The sequence below is a fragment of the Fukomys damarensis genome, unplaced genomic scaffold, assembly GCF_012274545.1.
Source record: "Fukomys damarensis isolate Sample0158 unplaced genomic scaffold, DMR_v1.0_HiC HiC_scaffold_36, whole genome shotgun sequence".
NCBI classification, from domain to species: domain Eukaryota; kingdom Metazoa; phylum Chordata; class Mammalia; order Rodentia; family Bathyergidae; genus Fukomys; species Fukomys damarensis.
The window spans coordinates 37,881,935-37,903,275 of record NW_022900948.1 but is presented as its reverse complement, the minus strand read 5'-3'; the positions used below and the strand labels follow the sequence as shown (position 1 = coordinate 37,903,275).

Sequence of the window (21,341 nt, the reverse complement as noted above, 5' to 3'; positions counted from 1 at the left end):
ACTCTCAGTTTTCCTATTTGTAAATAGCAGTAATATATACATTTGTTAAATTTACTGTGAAGATTACCAATAATGTCTAGAACCAAATCTAGCTTGTGATGGCTACATGAATGAATGAATGAAAAATAATTAGGGAGAACATCTAACTTGGCCAACCACCCAAAGATGGGCCACAACTAACCACTTGTCTGTTGACAGTCAGGCCTTGGGGAAAGGAATCTTATCATCAAGTAAATATCAATACCAAGGACAAGAACAAGAATGGAAAATGACAGAAAGACAACATTAACAACAGAAAAAGAGGAAGTCAGCATTTGTAGAGTAGCTACTAAATGTAATTTATTCACAACACAAATATAAGAATACCTACATGTTCCAGGTATTATGCTAAGATACAAAGTAATTAGCAAAAAAGAATAATTAGGGTTCAAATAAAACCAGCATGTTGAGCTATGAGAGTCAAATGGGGTTCTTGGATGGAGTGGGGAGAAGACTTCCCACAGGATGTGACGTAGACATGAAAAAGACTGGCCTGTGAGGATCAGAAAAGTGGCCCAGGCAGAGAGCACAGCATGTGTGAAGATGGCCTGGAGACAAAAGCATTGGTTTTGCTTGTTTTACATACAGGTTCTTAGGAGAAATCATCCATCAGGGCCAAACTCTGTCCTTTCCACCTTTGCAGTTGTTATTCTTTCCAATTTATTTAGATTTTAGCACTTGGTAAAAATGAGCCTCTAACAAGGGGCCTAGACACAAGTGAAAGCTGACATGAGTCTGAGCAGAGTTTAAAATCAGGGACAGGCCCCGACTCACTGTCTGAAGAGGAGATTCCCAAGGTGGTGATCAGGTGGTGCTAAGCTGCCAAGGGTCCCAATCCCTTGGCCACATCACTATTAAAGCAAATGCCTGAGTAAAGATCTTTTGCCAACAGCAGAGCATCTCTGAGGGCCATCTTGCTAGACGGCTCAGAGCAGAATGGGAGGGCAGGGGAAAGAGGAAAAGAATGACAAGTCCGAGTGTCCAACTAGAAGGCTGGGCCGCCTGTGGATTGACAGCACTGTGCCAGCCTTCCACACGAATGGAGCAAGTGACAGAGGGGCCAATTTGCCATCTATGGGATCCATCATAACCTGGGCTCTGGAGTGTGGCTGGCCCTGCTGGACTTTCATCCAAGGAGTTCTTTGGTCTTCACTGCCAGATGCCTGTCCAGTTCTGCCATGGTGTCATCGGCCATCTGGCTGATCTGGAAGAACACAGAGAGAGACAGTTTGGTAACTGATCACATGAGGTAAGGATGACAAATGCTCCGGAAATGTGAAAGGGTTTATGTGGGAAATAATAATGGTGACAAAAGGTCACATTAATTGAGTGCCAGCCAGGCACTGTGCTAAGAATTTTACAGATACATTCTTATTTTGCTTCCCAACAGCAACCCCATGCGATAACTATTATTATACCCATTTTGCACTTATGGAAAATGGAAACTCGGGTCATTTATTCAGGGCACAAGTTAGAAAGCTGCAATGCCAAAATTTAATCCATGGAAGTCTGATTCCATAGCCAACATTTTTAACTATTATATGAATCAGAGAAGCCGGCCTATTTGTCTCTCAATGGGTCTCCAGAATGCCTTATACCTCAGTTATTCTGCTATAGGAAACCTCCAGAAGAACAAATAAAAAGAACATTAAGCTCTCGAGTTAAGCAGGAAAAAAAAAAAAGAGCCTTGAAAGGGGATGAAGTACATCTGGTTAACAAACAGAAAATTCAATAGACACTGAAGAAATGCAAATTAAAACAAGATACAGTTCAGCTATCATAGTTAGCAAAATGTGATGTTGTGGCTTTTAATTATAATATTCAATGCCAGCAAGCTACAGCGAAATGGATAAGCTCATATATCATTGATAGGAATTCAAACTGATGCAAATGTTCATTCCAGCTAACCCTCGAAACATCTCAACTGAAAAATTATCATATGAACAGGACCTGAAAATTTATCTTAAGTTCTATATGCAAAGATATTTATCCTAGCTTTATTTTTAATAATGAAAAATCAGAAATCCTGAAGTTACAGAAGGCAGAAGTAGTTGAATATATATGGTCATTAAGAGCAGTTAAGATATGGAAAGGATGCACACAAGAATAATATCCCAGTATCTATTCCTGAAATATTTCAGTGCTTTAAAACAAGCATGGGCTACATTTGTAATCAGAAGAAAAAAGTATTTGCCTTAATAATTTTTCAGGATACTTATAACACCGTGGAGACATGCTCATGGTATGCTTCAACTAAAGAAAACAGTAAGATTCAAAATTCTGTATATCTGCAGGACATGATCTATACAATATATGAACAAAAAACTGTATATTTTTAAAAAGTGGAAGGAAATTTGCGAAAACACTACCAGTGGTTAACTTCAAGTGAAGGGAAGATAGGAAATGTATTAGCAATGTCAGCATCTGTCATGTCTCACCTAGGACCTAGCACAAACCAAGCTCCCGGGAAATATTTACTAAGTGAATAATTATCAACGTTTTCTGGGTTTCTTTACAAATTTTCAATCTTCCTGCAGTAAGCATGTACACCCTCTATGAGTGAAACACAACACAATATAATTCAGTATGTGTTGAGCCCCCCTCCTACATCTCAATAGGACTAAAGACAGGTAGCTTAGAGGTTAGCAGTGTGATGCCCAGGATCTGTACCCTACGCAGCACAGTGGCTGTCTGACATCTTTATTTGCCAACCACGAGACTTGGCCAGGAATCAGGAACTAAATGCACTGGAAAGACCAAAAACTCAAGAGGACATGCAACAATGGGTCCCAGCCAGGGGGGCAGCCAGCCTCTCGCCATAGCAACAACTGCACATTTTTCAGGTGGAAAAGCAAAGCTCCTGGGGCTGCCAGAAACTCTGAAGAGGAGCTGGACTCAAGAATGGCAACTTGGTCTCTCTTCACTGAGCCAGCCACAAACTTGAGATGCTTCTGCCCTCTGCAGCTGCCATGCATCAGGTATGGCAGCAGGAACAGCACTGAGGGTAGTCTGGGAAAAAGCACCAAAGGTAGTCTGGGCACAGAGATGGAGACGGAGAGGAGGCAGAGGGTCCAAGGTGAGAATGTGATGATGTGGGGAGGCAATGTGAGTCGCTTGCTCACTCTGAGTCTCAGTTTCCTCATCTATCAAAGGATGATTCCAGTCCCTTCTGCAGAGTAGTTGTGAGAGTTAAACGAAATTGTAACCATATAAGCATATTTAAAACTTATTTGCTATTCAAGTGTTAGTTGTGTTACTATGACTTTTACTATCATTTCCTGACTTCTTTTCAAATTAACTAATCAATGAAAATATTTACTGAGTTTTTACCATAGCACAAAGTGTCTTTGGGAATAGTCTCATCTGCAGGTTCATTAGACCTCTGAAACTGCTAATGATTAACAGCAACAAAAGCTCCCAGTTTCTGAGTACTTACTACACTTAGATACTGAGCTAACACTTTTAAATGCATTATTGCGCTTAATCTTCACAACATCTGAAATATTGGTATCTCTTATTCATATATTATGAACCTGCTTGCTGTATAATAGTCTCTACTATCCAAAAGTGTTTTGTCTCTGTTACTTCACTTAAATCTAACGACTTCACATAACCTCTATAAAGCACACGCAGTGGGTATCAATCATCCCCATTTTATAAGGGAGTAAACCAATGCACAGAACATTAACTGCTCTGCCCGAGACTACATCAACAGTCAGTGGTATGGCCGAGCCAAGAACTCACCCACCGCTCCGGGCCAGTCTAGTGCTCTCTACTCCCTTAGTGGCCATAGCACCTGGCCTAATCCTTTCTCATTTCAGCCAGGCTGTGGCACAGTCAATGAAGGGGTAGAGTCCAGAACCTTTAAAGTCAAAGTTCAGAAAATGAGTGAGATGGATCAGTAGGGTGAAAACTAAGATCAGTGACCATCCTAGTCACTTCTAAGTTCACTATGTCATAAATCCTATGGGACAGGCACAGTTGCTCCTACTTTATAGATAAGCAAAGAGAGGCTCAGAAACATGAGGCCGTTTGCTAACCATCACAGCTGAGAAGCAAAAGAGCTAGGATCTGAATCCAGCCCTGTCTGAATCCAGAACAAGAGCCTTTCCTATTATGACCTGCAAACTTATAAAAGCTAATATTATCATCAACATCACTGTTGTCATCATCATCACATTCGCTACACAGGGCCAGAAGGGGGATGGCAGGAACACAGAGTGCAGCTCCAAGCAGGTCTGCACACACATCATCCTCCTAGAGGCCTGGCTCAGGCCATCCACTGCCTGCTGCCCGGATTGGCAGGAGCCCTCTTCGCCTTTTGTCCCACTAGCACCCAGCTTCGCTCATTGCAGAGCAGCAGGCTTCTTAGAGACAGGCAGCAGTGAAAGGATCTTGGCCAGAGTTACTGGTGGTTTCTGCCAACTGCTTTAATGTTCAGCAGGCTCATTTACAGCAAACTAAAGTGAAGGTGAAACAGCAGGCTGGCAGATGTCAGGGTCCTGAGCGGGAGGACCCTGGTCCCTCTGCAGCAGAGCTGGCCAGCACGGCGGTTTGGCCAGTTTGGAGGGGCGGAGAAAGTCTGGGTCAGACACAATGTCAGAGGGAGAACCTACAACTGAATCATTTCACTCTTACACACCAAAGATGACAGAAATGTTGTTATAATAAAGTTTTTAAAATCTCTGACTTAAAAAGGATTTTGGAAACACATTTTAAAAGAAAAAAACTCACAAAAAACTAAAAAATTATTCATGTTCCCATCACCTAGAATGACCACCTTTATTTAGTATTTTGATATGTATAAGTTGCCAACTATTTTGTGTATGTGACTTTTCTTTATAAAAATGGAATTATAAAGCACCATTTTAAAATAATACATTCTAGCAGGTGTGGTGCCTGTAATCCCAGCACTCTCAGAGGCTGAGGGAGGAGGATCACAAGTTTGAGACCAGCCTGGGCAATGTTAAGAGACTTGGACCCTGTCTCAAAACAAAAAATAAAAAGGGCTGAGGATAGAGCTCAGTATAAAGGCCCTCGATTCAATCAGTACAGCAAAATAAAACCAAAAAAATTCTAAAACTTTTCATGTGTGTATTATATTTCTATGACTGTCTAATAGATTCTAATGCGTGCCACAAAACAATTATTTTCCCATTGTCAGAAATTTAGATATTTCCAGCTTTCAATGAACATCACTGTATGTAAGACTCTTGACAATTTATTTTGAGTAAATTCCTAAGTTACTGAATCAGAAATGTACAGGTTTTGCTACAAACTGCCTAATTATCCTCTAGAAAGGCTATGTAGATTTATTTAAAAACAATCTTGGGGCTGGGAATCTAGCTCAGTGGTTCCACTGCCTGCCTCACAAGGGCCTGAGTTTGATCCCTGGTACCAAAAACAAAACAAAACAAAAAATCTTTTCTATATAGCAAGTAAAAGCAGTACTTCTAAGAGAATCAACATTTTAGACTCATATTAAAAATTCTAGGTTGAAGTATTAGAAGTTAGAAAAAGTAAAAATTTTTAAATGCACATATCTCAAAATCCTAGGTGATTTAGGCAGTAGGTACTAAGAACCTTAAAGACACACATTTCTTCCATTCAGTAATTCCACTCTTGGGATGTTCTAGCCTAAGAAAATACAAAGGCTTATAGTTCATTGCAACTTATTTAAAGTATAAAAATTAAAACAAAATAAATGTCCAAAAAGAGAACATCTAAAAATGAACCATAAGATCAACTATTCAGCAGACCTTGGAAATGACCATTCACAAAATGTTTTTCATGACACAAAAAGATGCTAATGCCTGTAATGCCAAAGAGAGAATTAAAAGCTGGATCCAAAACTGCATATATATTTTATGTACTCACTCACAGTTTAAAACTATGTAGTTTTTTTTAAGTATTCCAAAACATGAACAGCAGCTGCTCTGCAATGTGGGCTCATGAAATGAATTTCTTCCCCATTTTTAAAGTTTTTTGTATTCTACATTTTCTACAATAAGCAGATATTAGTTTGATAATCAGGAATAAAAGTAAATAAATTTTTATAGCTGTGGATGAAGCAACAATTAGCTGCACCCTTGTTTATATAAAAAACAAAGATGCCTCTACCATAAACTGCAGGTCGGTGTCTTCTGACAGGGAAGAAGAAGAAAATGACGAAGTGCACACAGGCTGCTCCTCACCCCAACTTTTCATCCTCTCAAAGTAAACAAGAGTACTAACCATGAGGAAGGGACTACCATGGAAATGGTAGTATCTCTAATATAATGCATGCTCTGGGAAGATGAGTACAGCACACAATGAGTAGAATATGCTTTGAAAGGGCCTAAAGAGTACAAAAATGGCAACGGTCATCTCCACACGGTGAGACTTTCTTCGTTCTTTTTTATAATAACAAGTATTAGTTTAGTACCAGAAGAACTAATAAAGCTATTTTCACTTTGAAAAAATAATCAATAGTAAGAAGTACTAGATTAAAAAAATCTAATCTGAAGAGGACAGGGACAGGCCAGTGCTAATTAATGGATTTCAGCAAGGTCTCTGTCAAGAAGAATACCTGACCATTCTTCCTTTCACAAGGAGCACAGGAGACTGGTCCCTGAGGCAGATGCCTCAACTGCTGAGGAAGGAACGAATGTCTGCAAGATCCACAAGCTTACCACCAGGAAGCAATGAGAATGCAGAGTAGAGTGCGGGCTGCACAGGTAGAACCCTTTAGCAAAGGAACAAGAAGCTGGCCCACTTGGGGTTGGGGTTAGGGCCCTGTTTGTTTTAAGGCCTCATCAGTGCTCAGATCAGTGGGCAGGTGTGTGATGCATGCTTAGCACTCTGGGAAGCTGAAGCAAGAGGATTCCAAATTCCAAGCCAGCCTGGGCATTTTAGTAATTCAGTAAGGCCCTGTCTCAAAATAAAATAATAAAAAGGGCTAGAGATATAGAAAGAAAGAAAAGAAAAATAAATAAATAAAAGAAAGCCAGCCTAATCTATAAACTCCTCTTTGAGCTGATGTTAGGAAACAGGCGGGCAGAAAGACAGCAAGTAGGGAGCTTGGAGGGTTTAGGTGACAGGTATTTCAAGAGTGCTTTCAAGCATCCTGGAGAAACCCTTCAGGCTAGAAACTGAGACCCTTCAAGGTAGAAAGTATCAATCTCTTTCTATAGAGGGGGAGAAAACAAAAAAAACCCAAGAAGTCAAGTAACTTTCCCAAGGTCACTGGAATCAACCAAGAATAGTCTTTTTCTTTTGCATGATAAGGCTTATTTTCCATCAGAATTATGTGTGAAGCTTTTTAAAAATATACATTCCTAGGCAGACACCCAGAATCAGAAAATGCAGGAGCAAGGCCCAGGAAACCAGCTAAAATACTCCCCAGGTCCACTGTGTCTGGCCTCCAGCTATCATTCCACCTGGCGGCACAGGAGAGCAGTGTAGGGCCTTGTCCAAAGACACGGGTCACTGGAGGTACAATATAGCTCCTCATCACCACCTCCCTTTGTTCTGTTTCCTGGGTGCCACAATGTGAGCAGCCTGCCTTGGTGCCAGAAGACTGACTGAAATGTAAGGCAAGACAAACCTCATCTCTCTCTCTTTTTTTTTTTGGTACCAGGGATCAAACTTGAGATCTTGTGCTTGCAAGGCAGGCGGTGGGACCACTGAGCTAAATCCCCAGCACAAACCTCACCTCTCTTAAGCTGCAGATGTCAGGTATTTTGTCCCAGCGCCAAGGAAACTGACTAAGACAGATTTTGGTTATCAAAGAAGTAGGGTCATTGCCAGGGCAATACCTGACCACATGCTTCAGAATCCTTTGGAAATGTTTCACAAAAGAGTTTGGAAAGGCTTGGAGATGCTGGCTGGAGAAGTCACTCTAGAATGTTGTAAACCAAGCTTGATGGGAGATTCTGGTTGGAGTTCAGAAGACCAAAAGGGCCAGGCTGAGAAAGTTTCAGTTGTGAACAAGAATTCCATTGGCAGCTGGACTCCAGAACATCTGTGTTTTGCTTTGGCAGAAAATTTGTCTATATTTTGCTCATGTCCTGAGACTTTGTGGGAGACTGAGATTAAGGATGGCAGGCTAATTCAACTGGCAGAGGAAATTTCAAGGTAACCGAACATTGAGGCTGTAGCATAAATACTGTTCACAGGTTCTAGTGATACATATTGTGAGAAACAAAAACAAAAAGCCTACTAAAAAGATTTCAGTCTTTCCAGAAAGAAAATACCTGCAAAGATGAAGCAGAGGAGAGCTTGGATGCTAAAAATATTAGCACTAAAAGAGGCCAAGTAGTGTACTTTGGATCAGGACAATAGGAAAAAATAGCTTAGGGCATGGTAGAAGTCAGTAAGATTCCTTCCTTTGCAGGGTGCAAGGGTGCAAGCCTGAAAGACTTTATTTTGAGAAGAGAGCCCCAGGGTACCTTTCTAGAGAATGACTAAGAGAACTGCCTAGGAACAGGATTCAGCTCACTACATTTAGCCATCCAGGTACTCAGAGGCCTCTGCAGCCATGATGCAAAAGGGCCCAGCTACTGCTCAAACTGGCAACAGACCTTACTTTAGTGTCATCCATGTTGTGCTGGTTTTATAGGCATGGACCATGCAAGAGTTGTGGGGTCGGAAGAAGGGATGAGAGGACAGGCAGTGTACCCTTGAAACGGCAGTGCATAAAGCTGTGAGAGTGAAGCTGAAAGTACAATGAGACCCCAGAAAGTTGAAGAAGCCAGGAACATGGAATGTCTGAAGAAAAGCTGCAAGAAGTGAGCAAAGCCAGCCCAAGACAGAAGCCAAAGGAGCTACAACCACCAGCAATGTGGCAGGGGAAGGGCCACCCAAGCCCTTTGGGGTTCATGTCTCCTTACCACAACTCACCCCAAGTGCTAGACGTGGAACCACAAGATTTAATGTTTGTGCTGCTGCGTTTTGATACTGCTCTGGTCCTACTGTCTTCTATCCCTGTTTTTCTCTTTTGGAATGGGACAATTTACTCTGGCCATTGTATATTAAGAGTGTTTAACCTTTTTTATCTTTACAGGGGCTCACAGCTAACAGGAGGCTTGGGACTTGGACTTTTCAGCAATGCTGAAATTGTTAGAACTTTGGAAACTGTTACTACTTTGGTAACTCTTAAAGGCTAAGTGCATTTTACATAAGGATAAGTATATAAGTCTTTTGGGTCCTGGGGCAGAATGATAGAGTTAAAAAAAATCTAGATGTCTCTTCAAAGCCTCATGCAATCATAGGCAGGACTTTTAGGAGGTGACTGGATCATGAGGGTGCTATATTCATCAGGGGATTAGTCCACGGATGAGTTTGTAGTTAAATGTGCTATTTGGAGGTGAGGCCTGATTGGAAAAGATGGGTCACTTGGGGAATGACCTGGGAGGATATATTTTCCTCCCTGACTCCTCTCTTCATTCTCTGCTTCCTATCCACCATGAGGTAAGCAGCTTTTCCTCGGCCATGTTGTCCTGTGCTGGAGCCAGCTAACTATGAAAGGTGAGCCAAAGGGAAGTTTTTCCTCCCTTAAATTGTAGATGTCATACATTTTTCCCAGCAATGAGAAAAGTGACTAAGACACACACACAATGTGGGACCCTTTGGATATGTTAAAGTTCAAACACCTCAAAGTGAGATGTAAGACCTGCTATGGTATAGCCAGTCTGTCTTTTCTACTCATCACCTAGTCTGCTCCTAGGTTCAGGCTGTGCTACTCTAAGTGAACAACTTTCTTTTACATCTCCTATGTATCACTGCATATGCTGTTCTATGTTTCCTCTTGTTTCTCACTCTTGTACTCCAAAAGTTCTTTTAAGATTGTTCAAATTCCACTACTCAGCTTACTGAGAAGGTAAGCGCTCACTTCTTATGAACCACAAAACCAGAGAGTAGAGAGCATAAGCAAATGATCTCTGAGATCAGTCTGCCTATGTTTGGACCTTGTTTCTACCACTTACCACAGTGTGACTTGGGCAAGTTATTGACCTTCCTGGGACCTCACTGTCCTCCCTACCTATCTCACAGTTTGTTTTGTTTGGGCAGTGCTAGGGATCAAACCAAGGGCCTTGTATAATCTAGCCAAGCATTCTACCACTGAGCTACACCCCCACACCTACCTCAGTTTTTACCACAGGAGTGATATGATAAATGAAGTAATAATGTAAGGTGTTTAGCACAGTCTGGCACAAAAAAGAAGGTCAATAGCATCCTATCCTCTTTCACAGATTCCTCCAAGGTACAGCATGTAGCTAGACCCAGATACAGAGTTAGCCAGTGTTGATCATGTGAATAAAAACATCAGTTTAAATTCAGTTTAATTGTTTATACTTCAGATATGAACAAATGAACCTTTAGGCCAGATACATATGCATTATATATATTGGCAATAATACCTGTTTTTCTATGAGCCTAATGGTGTCCTCTGAAGTCTTATCCTTTGACTTCTTCAGCTTATTCATTGCATCAGTGCGAACCCTCCGTAGCGAGTCTTTCACCTTGTTGGTACTCTGTTTGGCCAATTTCACCAGCATCTCCCTGTGCTCCCTGGTTACTCTAACAAAAGATGAAAAAAAAGGTCAACAAAATCACTCTCTACATTAACCTCTACCCAAGAACTTCAGTCTACTCTGTTCACTAGCTCAGCAATTTGTAACTTTACTCTGTCAGCTGAAGATCTTCATATATGTGACACATTCATTCCCATGGATATGTTCAGAGTCAGACACTATTCCTGGAGAGTTAGCTGAGGAAAGCTGGTAAGAGGCATGCTTTCAAGTGTGAGCCAGCACTCTAGGCAGATATGGGGCCAAATCCTTATCATGTCACTTATAGGATGCATTCAGGACCTCTTCTCTTCAGAGTCCCCATCTGTCTAATGGGCATACAAGGGGTGGAGTGAAGACTAAATGAGATGATGCATGAGAATAGTTTCTAGCATTGACCTTGGCATGTCAGCCATAACTCTACCTCTTTCCTACTAAAGAAAGCAATATAAGATTGATGTTGCTATAGAAATAGCATTATCTTTAAATCTGCAAATCACCCAAAACTAATAGGTAGCAACTCTTCACAATCTTTAATTATTACAACAAATTACTTGGGAATCATCTCAAAATTAATCAAGAAATAAATGAATCTCAATATAACATGTAAGAACCACTTACCAGTTAACTTCTAAAAGGTGCCCAGTGCCCAGTGCATTATAAATGGTTAATAAATGTGAATCATTTTTACTACTAATATCCTCATCATAACAACAAGCAACAATAAATCACTGGGATATGCACTTTAAACACTAATCCTTCCAATAACCTCCCTCATGAGTCAGTTATTTTGTTTTGCTTCGAGACAGGGTTGTGCTTATGTGGTTCAAAATGGCCGTGAACTCACTATGTAGTCCAGGCTGGCCTCGAATGTGAGGCAATCCTCCTGCCTCAGTTTCTTGAGTGCTGGGTATACAGGCATGCACCACTATGCCCAGGTGAGGGAGTTATTTTTTATATGTAATCATAATGACAACAGAGCAAAGTATCCCATCATATTTGCCCCACCTTCTTTCCCCAATGTGTACAAACTGATCTATTAAAAACGGTATTGGGGGCAGGTGAAGGGAAGGAAAAAAAAAACAGTGTTGGGTACTGCAGGTGCTATGATTAAGGCAAGGCTTTTGTCCTGCCCTTGAGCTTAGGGAAAGAGGCTAGTAAAGAGACATTTACAATAGAGTGCTCTATTTACAACAGAGCACTACAGTAAGGGAAGTGGAGAAGAAAGGACAAGGTGCCCCAGGAGAGAAGCTGCTTAGCTAACTCACCAGGAACTGTCCAAGTTTAGGAAAGGGGCAGTCAAAGAAGACTTTCCTGGCCAAATGACATCGAAATGTGGTATTCATCAGCTCTGATCACTGGTATTCTGGTTCTCATCCTTCCAGGAACATAGTAGCAATGTGTGTCCCCACCCCTTTTCAAGCGGCACTGGCCCATGAAATGTGAGCAGAAATGATGGATGTCACTTTAGGACAGAAGTTGTAGGAGCTAAGTGACAATGTGAAATAGGTAAAAAAGGGCTAAAGGTGTAGGGGAAGTGGGAATGGCAGGGGAAAAGAAGTAAGGGAAAAGAAAAAAATATGAAAAAATTGAAATAAAGTTTTTGTAAATAGGAAAGGGAAGAGGGGGTAAAGAGAGGGAAGGGGTATGGGGAAAAAATGAGAACCAAGACCTGTCATGTAAAGGTACAAGATCCCAATGATGACTGTAACTATACTGTATACCTAAAATGTACCATAAACTCAATGAGGAAAAAAAAATGTTGTAGGAGCAAATGAGTGCTTTTACATTTGTTTCCCCTGACCACACACAGTACAAGCTGAAATAGAGTTTCTATCAGCTCAGGTCGCAGTGTGATTAACATGAGCAGTTTCTAGCATTTGGCATGAAACAGAAATAAACTTTAGCAAGCCTCAGAGATCTGGGGATTGCTTGTTACTGCAGAATAGCCTACCCCATCCTAACTAATACACCTCACTAGGATTTGAAAAGTTAAATCCAAATCAGGCAAGGCCAGTGAGGATTTTCAGAAGTAGGAAAAGGCACATATGAAGAATTTAAGCTGTAAAGATACTATGACTCATTTAAGGAACTGGCTGGAGCAAAGAAAGGAGTGACAGGAGAAGAAAATGGGCAGCCACATTATGGAGGGTCACATAAGATCACAAACTCCACTTTACAAAAGAGGAAAATGAGGCCCAAAGACGGCTGGAATCTTACTCATAGTCAAGCCCAGACTGGTCTGCCTCAAAAGCCAAGGGTATTAATAAAACAAAATTCCTTTGCTCTGAAATAGTCATCACCAACACATGCTTCCTGACTTTCACATCAATGTGCATCTTGCCAAGTAAGGACAATCCCAAGTTCTGGGCACATGTTCAGTGTGGAATAGTGATGAGTAGCTTCTAAACATTTAATAGGATCTATCTGGTATTTTCTCTGACGAAAAAAAATTTAAGGATTTTGAGAAAGAAAAAGCTCTGAAGACAAAATGAACTGTTACAATATAAATAAATCCTGGATTCTGCTCCTTGGAGGTATCCTTTTTTTTTGGTACCAGGGATCAAACTTGGGTACTTGGGTCCTTGTGGGGTAGGCACCAGAACCACTGAGCTAAATCCCCAGCCCCGTTGGATGCATTCTTAAAACAAAAATAATCTTGCTAATGACCATTATTAAACCCATCTATGCCAGTGAGTCCTTTTACATCTGTCACATCATTGATTTTCACACCAATGCTTCAAATTAGGTTCCACTATCCCCCTTTCCAATGAGGAAATTAAGGCTCACAGATGAGAGACTTGCACAGGGCATGTGTGACACAACTAGGATTCAAATCTAAATCTTTCTGGCCTGTACTCTTCCCACTGCTCCGTGCTGCTTACCCTTATCATCTATTCCGAGGAAATCATGTACTTATGCTTCCCGCAGAAAATGCCTCAAAGTCAGTAATATGAATCCTGGGACTGAAAAGAACAAAACCACCCTGTCAGGAGTCTAGGGATTTGGATCAGATCTTGTTACTTTTTATGGTTTTTAATTCATTGAACAAAAATCATGCTGACATGTTTAGGTCTCTTTTTTGTTCTGCCAAAGCATATGTCAGTATAAGGAAGGAACAGGAAAATTAAAACTTGATCCACTGATTCAAAAACTTAATTCTGCTGAAAAACTAGGAGGGGCAGAAAGTAAATGAATTTAAGACTTAAAAAAACCTCTTAAACTTCTCTAAAAAGACCTCAATGAAGTGTTTCAATCTTCTATTTCATAAATAATTTGAAGTAGATACTCCACTGTTTAGAAAAAAACTAATAAAAATTATCTAATCTACTTTTCACTACATTGTTATATTTATATTGTAAACGGAAGAAAAACATACATTTTTTTTAAAGTATAAATTGGGATTCAAAAAATCCTAAAAGGCTGTGTTAAAAAACCCAAAATAATTACATGTAATTTAGCCTTAATAAAATGTATCCGTATTTATTAATGCAAATGTGTCATTACCATGTTATTAATATCAATTTTTACATGTAATAGTGTACAATCATTATTGACACTGTCAAAAATATTTCCATTTCAGGATACAAATTACAGAATCAGTCTCCAAAAACAATCTATAAGGAAATGGAGAGGAAACTGCAGTAAGGAGAGGGAAAGGAGGGAAAGAACCAAGGAATGCTGGACACAGGAAAGGCTGGGAGGAAAAAGGGCAAAGTGTGCCAGATCAGAGACTGTGTCAGAAGGCGTCTAATGCACTAGCTCATGTGCTTCAGGTGATGGCAAGGCTCTGGTGAGGTCAGATGGACTGGTCTAATTCCTTAACTGTCACCCAGAAGGTGACTATCCTTGGACGAGATTTTTCATCGTTCCCAGCCGCCACTTCCTTATCTCTAAAATGAAGATTTAAAAGACGCCTTACAGGATGAATGGGAGGAGCAGATCCAACAGATATAAAATACCAACCAAGACAGCAGCATATAGTAGTAGCCTTGAATAAATGACAGCACTTACGAATTTTCAATCATTTAATTACTTCCTCCTGAAACAGTAAGGGAACATGTTTTTGTTTTTAAAAATGTTATATTATGAAAATATTTTAATTCCTTTCCTAACCAGTGCTTAATACATCTGATCATCTGCACTTCACATTCCTGCGGCTCTGTGAGTGTACACTCAGGTTTGTATTAAAGGCTTCTGAACTCAGTGGGTTGGTTCTGGGGATCCACTCTAACTTGGTGCTCTAATTTAGCTTATCCAGCACTGGCTGAATTCCCTGTACTGTGTGCCGCATCCTGGGCCAGGCTAAGTTGCTTCAGAGAAGGGACAATCCCGGTCCAGATTCAGTCAAGTTATGAAAACAAATTTGTAAGCCATTATTTATAAAAGTTACGACTGCTGCTAGACCACAGAAATGAAACTTCTATGGGAAAAGCATGCAAAAAGTACAACTCTCCTGCCTTGAGATCTGGAAAATACCTAGAGATCACAATAACTTGCTAACTATAGAAGACAGGAAAGGGCATTTTAGAAAGAAGCATGGTGGGAGAAGGGAGAATATGAGGCCGGAAAGGATCAAATTTGCTCTGCAGGACTGGAGTTTTCAAGTTCTTTAGCAACAGAATCCTGATTTCAAAGAAAACCAAGGCAGAGACCTCATTTACAAAACAGGTGAAAAGAGACTACTCTCCAATTGAAGAAGAAAAGGTCCTTGGGGAAGAGTGGTGCTCTATCCTAGGTGACAAAACTCAGTTTCAAACCCACTTGTAGGCCTGCCTCTTACACACTTAGTGACCTTAAATATGTTATTTCAACTCCTGTGCCTTGGTTTTCTCCTCTGGAAAAAAATTAAAAACAAACAAAACAGCAACTCTTTTTCAGAGTAATTGCAAGACTCAGATGAAATAATACATGGAAAGTAGTCAGTACCATTCTGGTAGAGAATAAGCATTCTGACAATGTAAGTAGTCTTTTGTTGTTGCTTCTGTTTAGGTGTTGGCAACGCCTGAGGCATCTTCAAATAATGAAGAGTCTACTCATGAAAGTTATCAACAGTGAAACGATAGGACAAAGGTCTATGCTTCAGCTGAATGACTTTCTGAGATCTGAACAACTAATAAACATTTTAAAATCAAACGTTCAGCATGTTGCCATGAAATTTATTCTTTCTGGTATATATTTATTGAACTTACAACTTTCTTCAACAAGTATTTACTGGGCAACTTTATAAGGCATCACTATGGTAGAGATGGGATTTAAAATTGAACATGAGTTTACAGTCTAGCAAGGCAGGCAGTCATTAAAGAAATTCATGTATAACTAATCACTAAGTTACAGTTATGACAAGCACTGTAAAAATAATACAGAGTTGTAAGAAAATAATTAGTGCAGGAAAGGAATCTAAGTAACTTTTCCTGGAACTCCAGAACTAAAAGGTGGAGATATTTAAGCTACAATATATTTAAGTTAAGATGAGGAAGAGCAGAAGGGATGGTGGTAGAAGATCATTCATACCAGAAGGAACAGCTTGTGGAAAGGCACTGCTTCCCTAGGTAAGGATGCTGTCCTTGAAGGACTGAAAAAAAGGCAGTACAGTTTCAGCACAGGAAGGAGGGAGCAAAGACTATCCCAATAATAAAGCTGGAGAGTCTGGCAAAGGAAGGACTATAATAAGCCCTTCAATGTCATATTAAACCTGAGGTACAGGACCAGGGATCTAGCTCAGTGGTTCCGTTGCCTGCCTTGCAAGTGGCAAGGACCTGAGTTATTATTCAGCCTTCGAAAGTAATGAGATTCTAACATGTGTTATACATGGGTGAATCTTGAAGACATTACACTGAGTAAAATATGCCAGACCCCAAAGGACAAAAACAGTATCTACTTACATGAGACTCCTAGAGTTGTCCAATTCATAGAGGCAGCAGCAGTGGGAGTTAGCCAATGGGTATGGTTTCAGTTGTGCAGGATGAAGAGCATTCTGGAGATTGGTTGTATAGCATTGGGAATGCACTTAGTGCCACTGAATGTACACTTAGAAATGACTGAAGTGGTAAATTTTTAATGTATATTTTACTACAATTTTTTTTTTTTTTGTGGTACTGGGGATCGAACTCGGGTCCTTGTGCTTGTGAAGCAGGCAGTGGAACCACTGAGCTAAATCCCCAGCCCCTAACTACAATTTTTTAAAAGTTAAAAAGATCCCTAATATATTCTCCCTAGGCACTGTACAACAGAGTTTCAGGGACCCCGTATTGTTGTATTCCCCATAGATACAGAGCACAAACCAATTTGAGTATATGGTGAGACTGAGCAAGTAAGGAACCTAGGGGGACCTAGCGACCCACCCTGCAGCAGCTGTTTGGCTTGGTGACGAAGACAGCAGCCTTTTCCGCTGGGGTCAGCGAGCCTCCTAGCATATGGCAGGGGCTTTGGCTGAGCTGGTAGGGTCACACTTTGTTTGTACAAGCTCCACCAAGCAGATCTTCCAGTAACATCCTGGCTGGGGGCCTTCCTGAAAATTCCTTGAGCATGTTCCCGTGAACAATAAGCAGAGGCCATGCCCTGCTGGCAACTAACACAACAGAGAATCCCAGTAGCTGAAACGACACTTCCCATTGTGTAACAAGAATGGACACATGCACAAAGCTATGTAGCACTGGAGGAAGCCATGCTCATATTGGGCAAGTACAGAAATACCACTTACAATGTGACACTTGATGTCAGAAGGGCCTCTGATCACTCACTAAAGGAGGCTTTAAACACCAAAAGGATATGTCTTAAATTCCAAGAAGATGTAAGTTAGAATCCTACCTCTGCCATTTGTTAGCTTCAGAACATCAAATATGCAATTTAACTTTAAAATGTTGGTTTGTGTATAAAATGAGATGATGGGTATTACTAAGAGGGCAGACACCAAGATTAATAAAATGATGGGCTTGGCAGTGCCAGTACATATGCACTGCAGGAGCTCAACCCTGGTGACTACTCTACTATTCGTACTACAGAATCTCCAGGACTCAGAGACAACAGGGTGTGAGTGGTACAGGAGAAAGCAGTCAAAAAGGATTTGATCACTTGGAGCTTGGGCACGGAGTGGATGTGAGCAGAAAACAGTAGAATGGAAACAGAGAACAGCAGCTGTGGGGCCATGAGTTCTGCTCCTGTGGCTGGGGAAGCAGGGTGAAGACGAAGCAAGCTGCACTCCAGAGACAGTATACTGAAGCCCATTTCTGATAGTTCCACTGACAGAAACCTCCTCACTATGCTGCCAGGAGCTCCCCCAAGTATGAGCATTGCCTGCAATCAGCAGCAGACACAGGCCCAGCTCCACCGTTCACTGCGGGGAGCTGCCCAATGCCTTGAAGGAAATGTTTTTGTTTGCATAGCCCAGCCAGATTTCCGATGCTTCTAGGTACACCACCCCAACCCTCCCACCAGACTGTCTTACATACATTAATGTCTCATAAGATACCAGACCAAAGGAAATTATACATTTGGGAAGGACTTCTACTTAATTTTAGTTCTCTCTGGAGACACAACTGGCCACCTGCTTTTCTGGAACTGAAGTTTGACTAAACCATCCTGAAATACAGACCAACAAAACAGAAAGAGAAAAGGAACTAAGGTCAGAGTACCAGCTCTACATTCTCAGCTGAGTGGCCTTCATTAAGTCACTTGTCTTTTCTCTGTGACTCAGAAGGATGAGAATATAAGCACTGGAATAAGCAGACATAATTCTTGTCTCACTGGTTTCTTGGTCAATGCAGACCTGACCTCCAGTCCTATCTCTGCTGGCTACAAGCTGAGTAACTGTGGACACCGGCTTCTCCTCTCTGATTTGTACCAAGGCTGTCTGGTGAAGTGCTTGAGAGAAGCCACAGTTCAAGGCCCAGATTTATTATTTTTAAGTTATGTGGTCTTGGGCAAATAAATTGATCTCAGTTTCCCTATCTGTCAAGTATGCATAATATCATTTATTTAATCAGATTGTTGTGAGGCTTAAACAAATTAATAAATGTGTTGGCATATGATGATGTGCTCAATAGATATCACCTGGTATTATTTCCTCAACTGTCAAATGTGTGACTACTGATGCACTGGTGTTAAAAATGTTATCTTTCTTTCGCAGCAGTATAAGCAAATGAGAGATGGTGGTTAAAGAACTTTATATACTCAACATAAGTAACAGCATGAATGGTGGACTGGGGACATAGTTCAGCACAAGGATGTATCCCTAACATGTAGGAGGTCCACACACATCCATATAAAAGCGATGTTTCCCCAGACCTCCCAAATTTAAAGATCCAATCCAAAAATGGGCATCTGAAATGAACAGACATTTCTCAGACAAAGAAGTAGAAATAGCAAATAAACATATGAAAAAAACAATCAACATCACTGGTCATTTGAGAGAGGCAAATGAAAACAATGCTAAGAATCCACCTCACCCCAGAAAGAATGGCTGTCATCATGAAATCAACCAATGACAAATGCTGGTTGGGCTCTGGGGAAAAAGGAACCCTTTTCCATTGCTGGCGGGAGTATAGATGGGTGCAACCACTGTGGAAATCAGCATGGAGATACCTCAAAGAAGTAGGATTAGAGGTCCCATTTGACCCAGCTATTCCCATGCTGTGTATCTTTCCCCGCAAAAGAATCATACCACAGTGATATATGTGCACCCATGTTCCTAGTAGCACAGTTTGTAACAGCTAAAACATGGAAAGAGCCTAGTTGCCCACCAGCTGGAGACTGGATAAAGAAAATGTGTGTGTTTTCTTTTTTAATAAAATAGAGTACTACTAAACCATAAAGAATGAGAAATTAGAGACATTTATAGCAAAATGGATGCACATTGAGGAGATACTCTTAAGTGAAATAAATAGGACACGTGTAAATACCAAATAGTTTCTCTGATGTGACAAACTAGAAACGTTCAAAAATGTATAATAGATAATGTGAAATAGGAAGAAAAGGTGAAAAGAGAAAAGGGAATTAGGAGGGGTAGGGGAAAAAAGAAGGGAATGGAATTAACATAAGAAAATGGAAACAAAGTCTTTGTAAATAGGAGTGGAGGACTCAGGGGAATGGGGAAAAATAAGAATCAAGATATATTATGTAAAGATACAAATCTCCATTGATGGAATACCATTATACTGTATACCTAAAATATACCACTAAAAAAAATTTTTTTTTAAAGTGATGTTTCCTACTGAGAGAAAGTATAGCATTGCGGCACAGGTCTGGGAAAAAGACTACCTATTCTTCCACTTATTAACTGTGACACTGGGAACAAAGAACTTTCTTCCTATGACTTAGTGTTTACACTGTAAAATAAAGACGGTAACATGCTGATCTCAAAAGACTGTTATAAATACATTAGTTAATATACAAACATGATTTAGAACAGCATTGGGTACATTGTAAGTGATCACATTCATTCATTCCACAAACATTGATTGCATTATTGGATACTATGTGCTAGGCTTGTTCTGGGAGCTAAAGATACATCACTGATAAACTCCTCCTCTCTCCACACAAAGCATTCACACTATAGTGAAGGAGAGACAGAAACATAAGCAAAGACTTAGATAAAATGGCACATAGGTGCTACGAAGACAATGAAGCAAGATAAGGAGATAAGGAATGATCTCATTACTATTACACTAAGGGCATTTATATTTGCCTTATCTTCTGACAATGGTGTCATCTGCTCTCCTTTAAGAATAACAACAATATTTGCAGAGCCCAGGCTCTCAACTGATAACACTCTCCATGCATTAGCTCAATGAATCTGCACAATACTCCTATGGTATTAGTGATGTTATTACCTGGACTTTATAGCCTAGACTGCAGAGGTTTAAATAGATAAGTAACCTGCCCAAGGCCACACAACAAGTTCTTGGTAGACCTGGTACCCAATGTGGCCTGACTCTTAAATTCTGCTTAATTTTCCCCTGTTGGTATAAGACAATTCAGGTGGTGTAAGACAACTGCTAGTGGTAGTAATAAAAATAGCCAGTGCTGCTTTTACATTAAGGTATAGAATTCACCACTATCTTCCAGCTCCCCTATATATCCTAAAGTAGTGGGGAGAAAAAGAATGCAATGGAATAGAGGTCTGATCTATAGCAGTCAATTGCTAGGTAGTGTAAATAAGTGCATGACTGAAAGTGTGGAGAACACAGGAGGAACACAGAGGAAGAGCCCACCCTTTGGGTGCAGCTTTTGTGTAAATATTGGTGGCAACTTTCTCTTCAGTCCAGGCTCTGCTTTTGATTCCACTTTGTGCTTTCTCATGTTTCAATCAGCACAACTGTGCTGGGAGGGAGTCTTCATGGCACACACTTGGGAGCTGTAACAGCAAAACACCTCTAAAAAGCCACAGGCTATGCAGGAACAATGCTGAGCAGAACAAGGTGGGCATCTTAAAACACACAGCTACTCTGGGTGGGGAGGGTAGAAAGAGATTGTGCTGATCAGGTGCTGAGGTGTGAATGGCCCCAGAGAGCCACCATAGATAGCAGGTGGTAAAATCAAAGGTAGAAAAGCAACTGGGACTGCTCAAAAGCAGACTGTGGCTGCCTTGGCCCATGTCAGGGCAGTAGGCAGGCAGTCTTTGTAGTTGTTTTGTTTGGCTTTCAGTATTTCCTGAAGTGTGCCAACTATACAAACTAGCCCTGTAACAAGATCTTCAAGGTAATGTAGAAGCTAGCACAAGGGGGCCCAGATCTAGAAGGAAGTGGGACCCAT

The 21,341-nt window shown here is 40.7% G+C and overlaps 1 protein-coding gene across 2 annotated transcripts in view; it reads right to left on the bottom strand.

Moving 5' to 3' along the window:
• Positions 1–691: 691 nt before the first annotated feature.
• Mrrf (mitochondrial ribosome recycling factor) overlaps positions 692–21,341 on the bottom strand; it is a 49,924-nt gene continuing 29,274 nt past the window's right edge. For both annotated transcript variants that reach the window (XM_010602970.2, XM_010602971.2), the window contains exons 6-7: positions 10,440–10,599; positions 692–1,243 (exon numbers count right to left, since the gene is read on the bottom strand). In XM_010602970.2, coding sequence (XP_010601272.1) covers positions 1,166–1,243; positions 10,440–10,599 — 238 coding nt within the window. In that variant the 3' untranslated portion in view covers positions 692–1,165. The remainder of the gene's footprint in view (positions 1,244–10,439; positions 10,600–21,341) is intronic.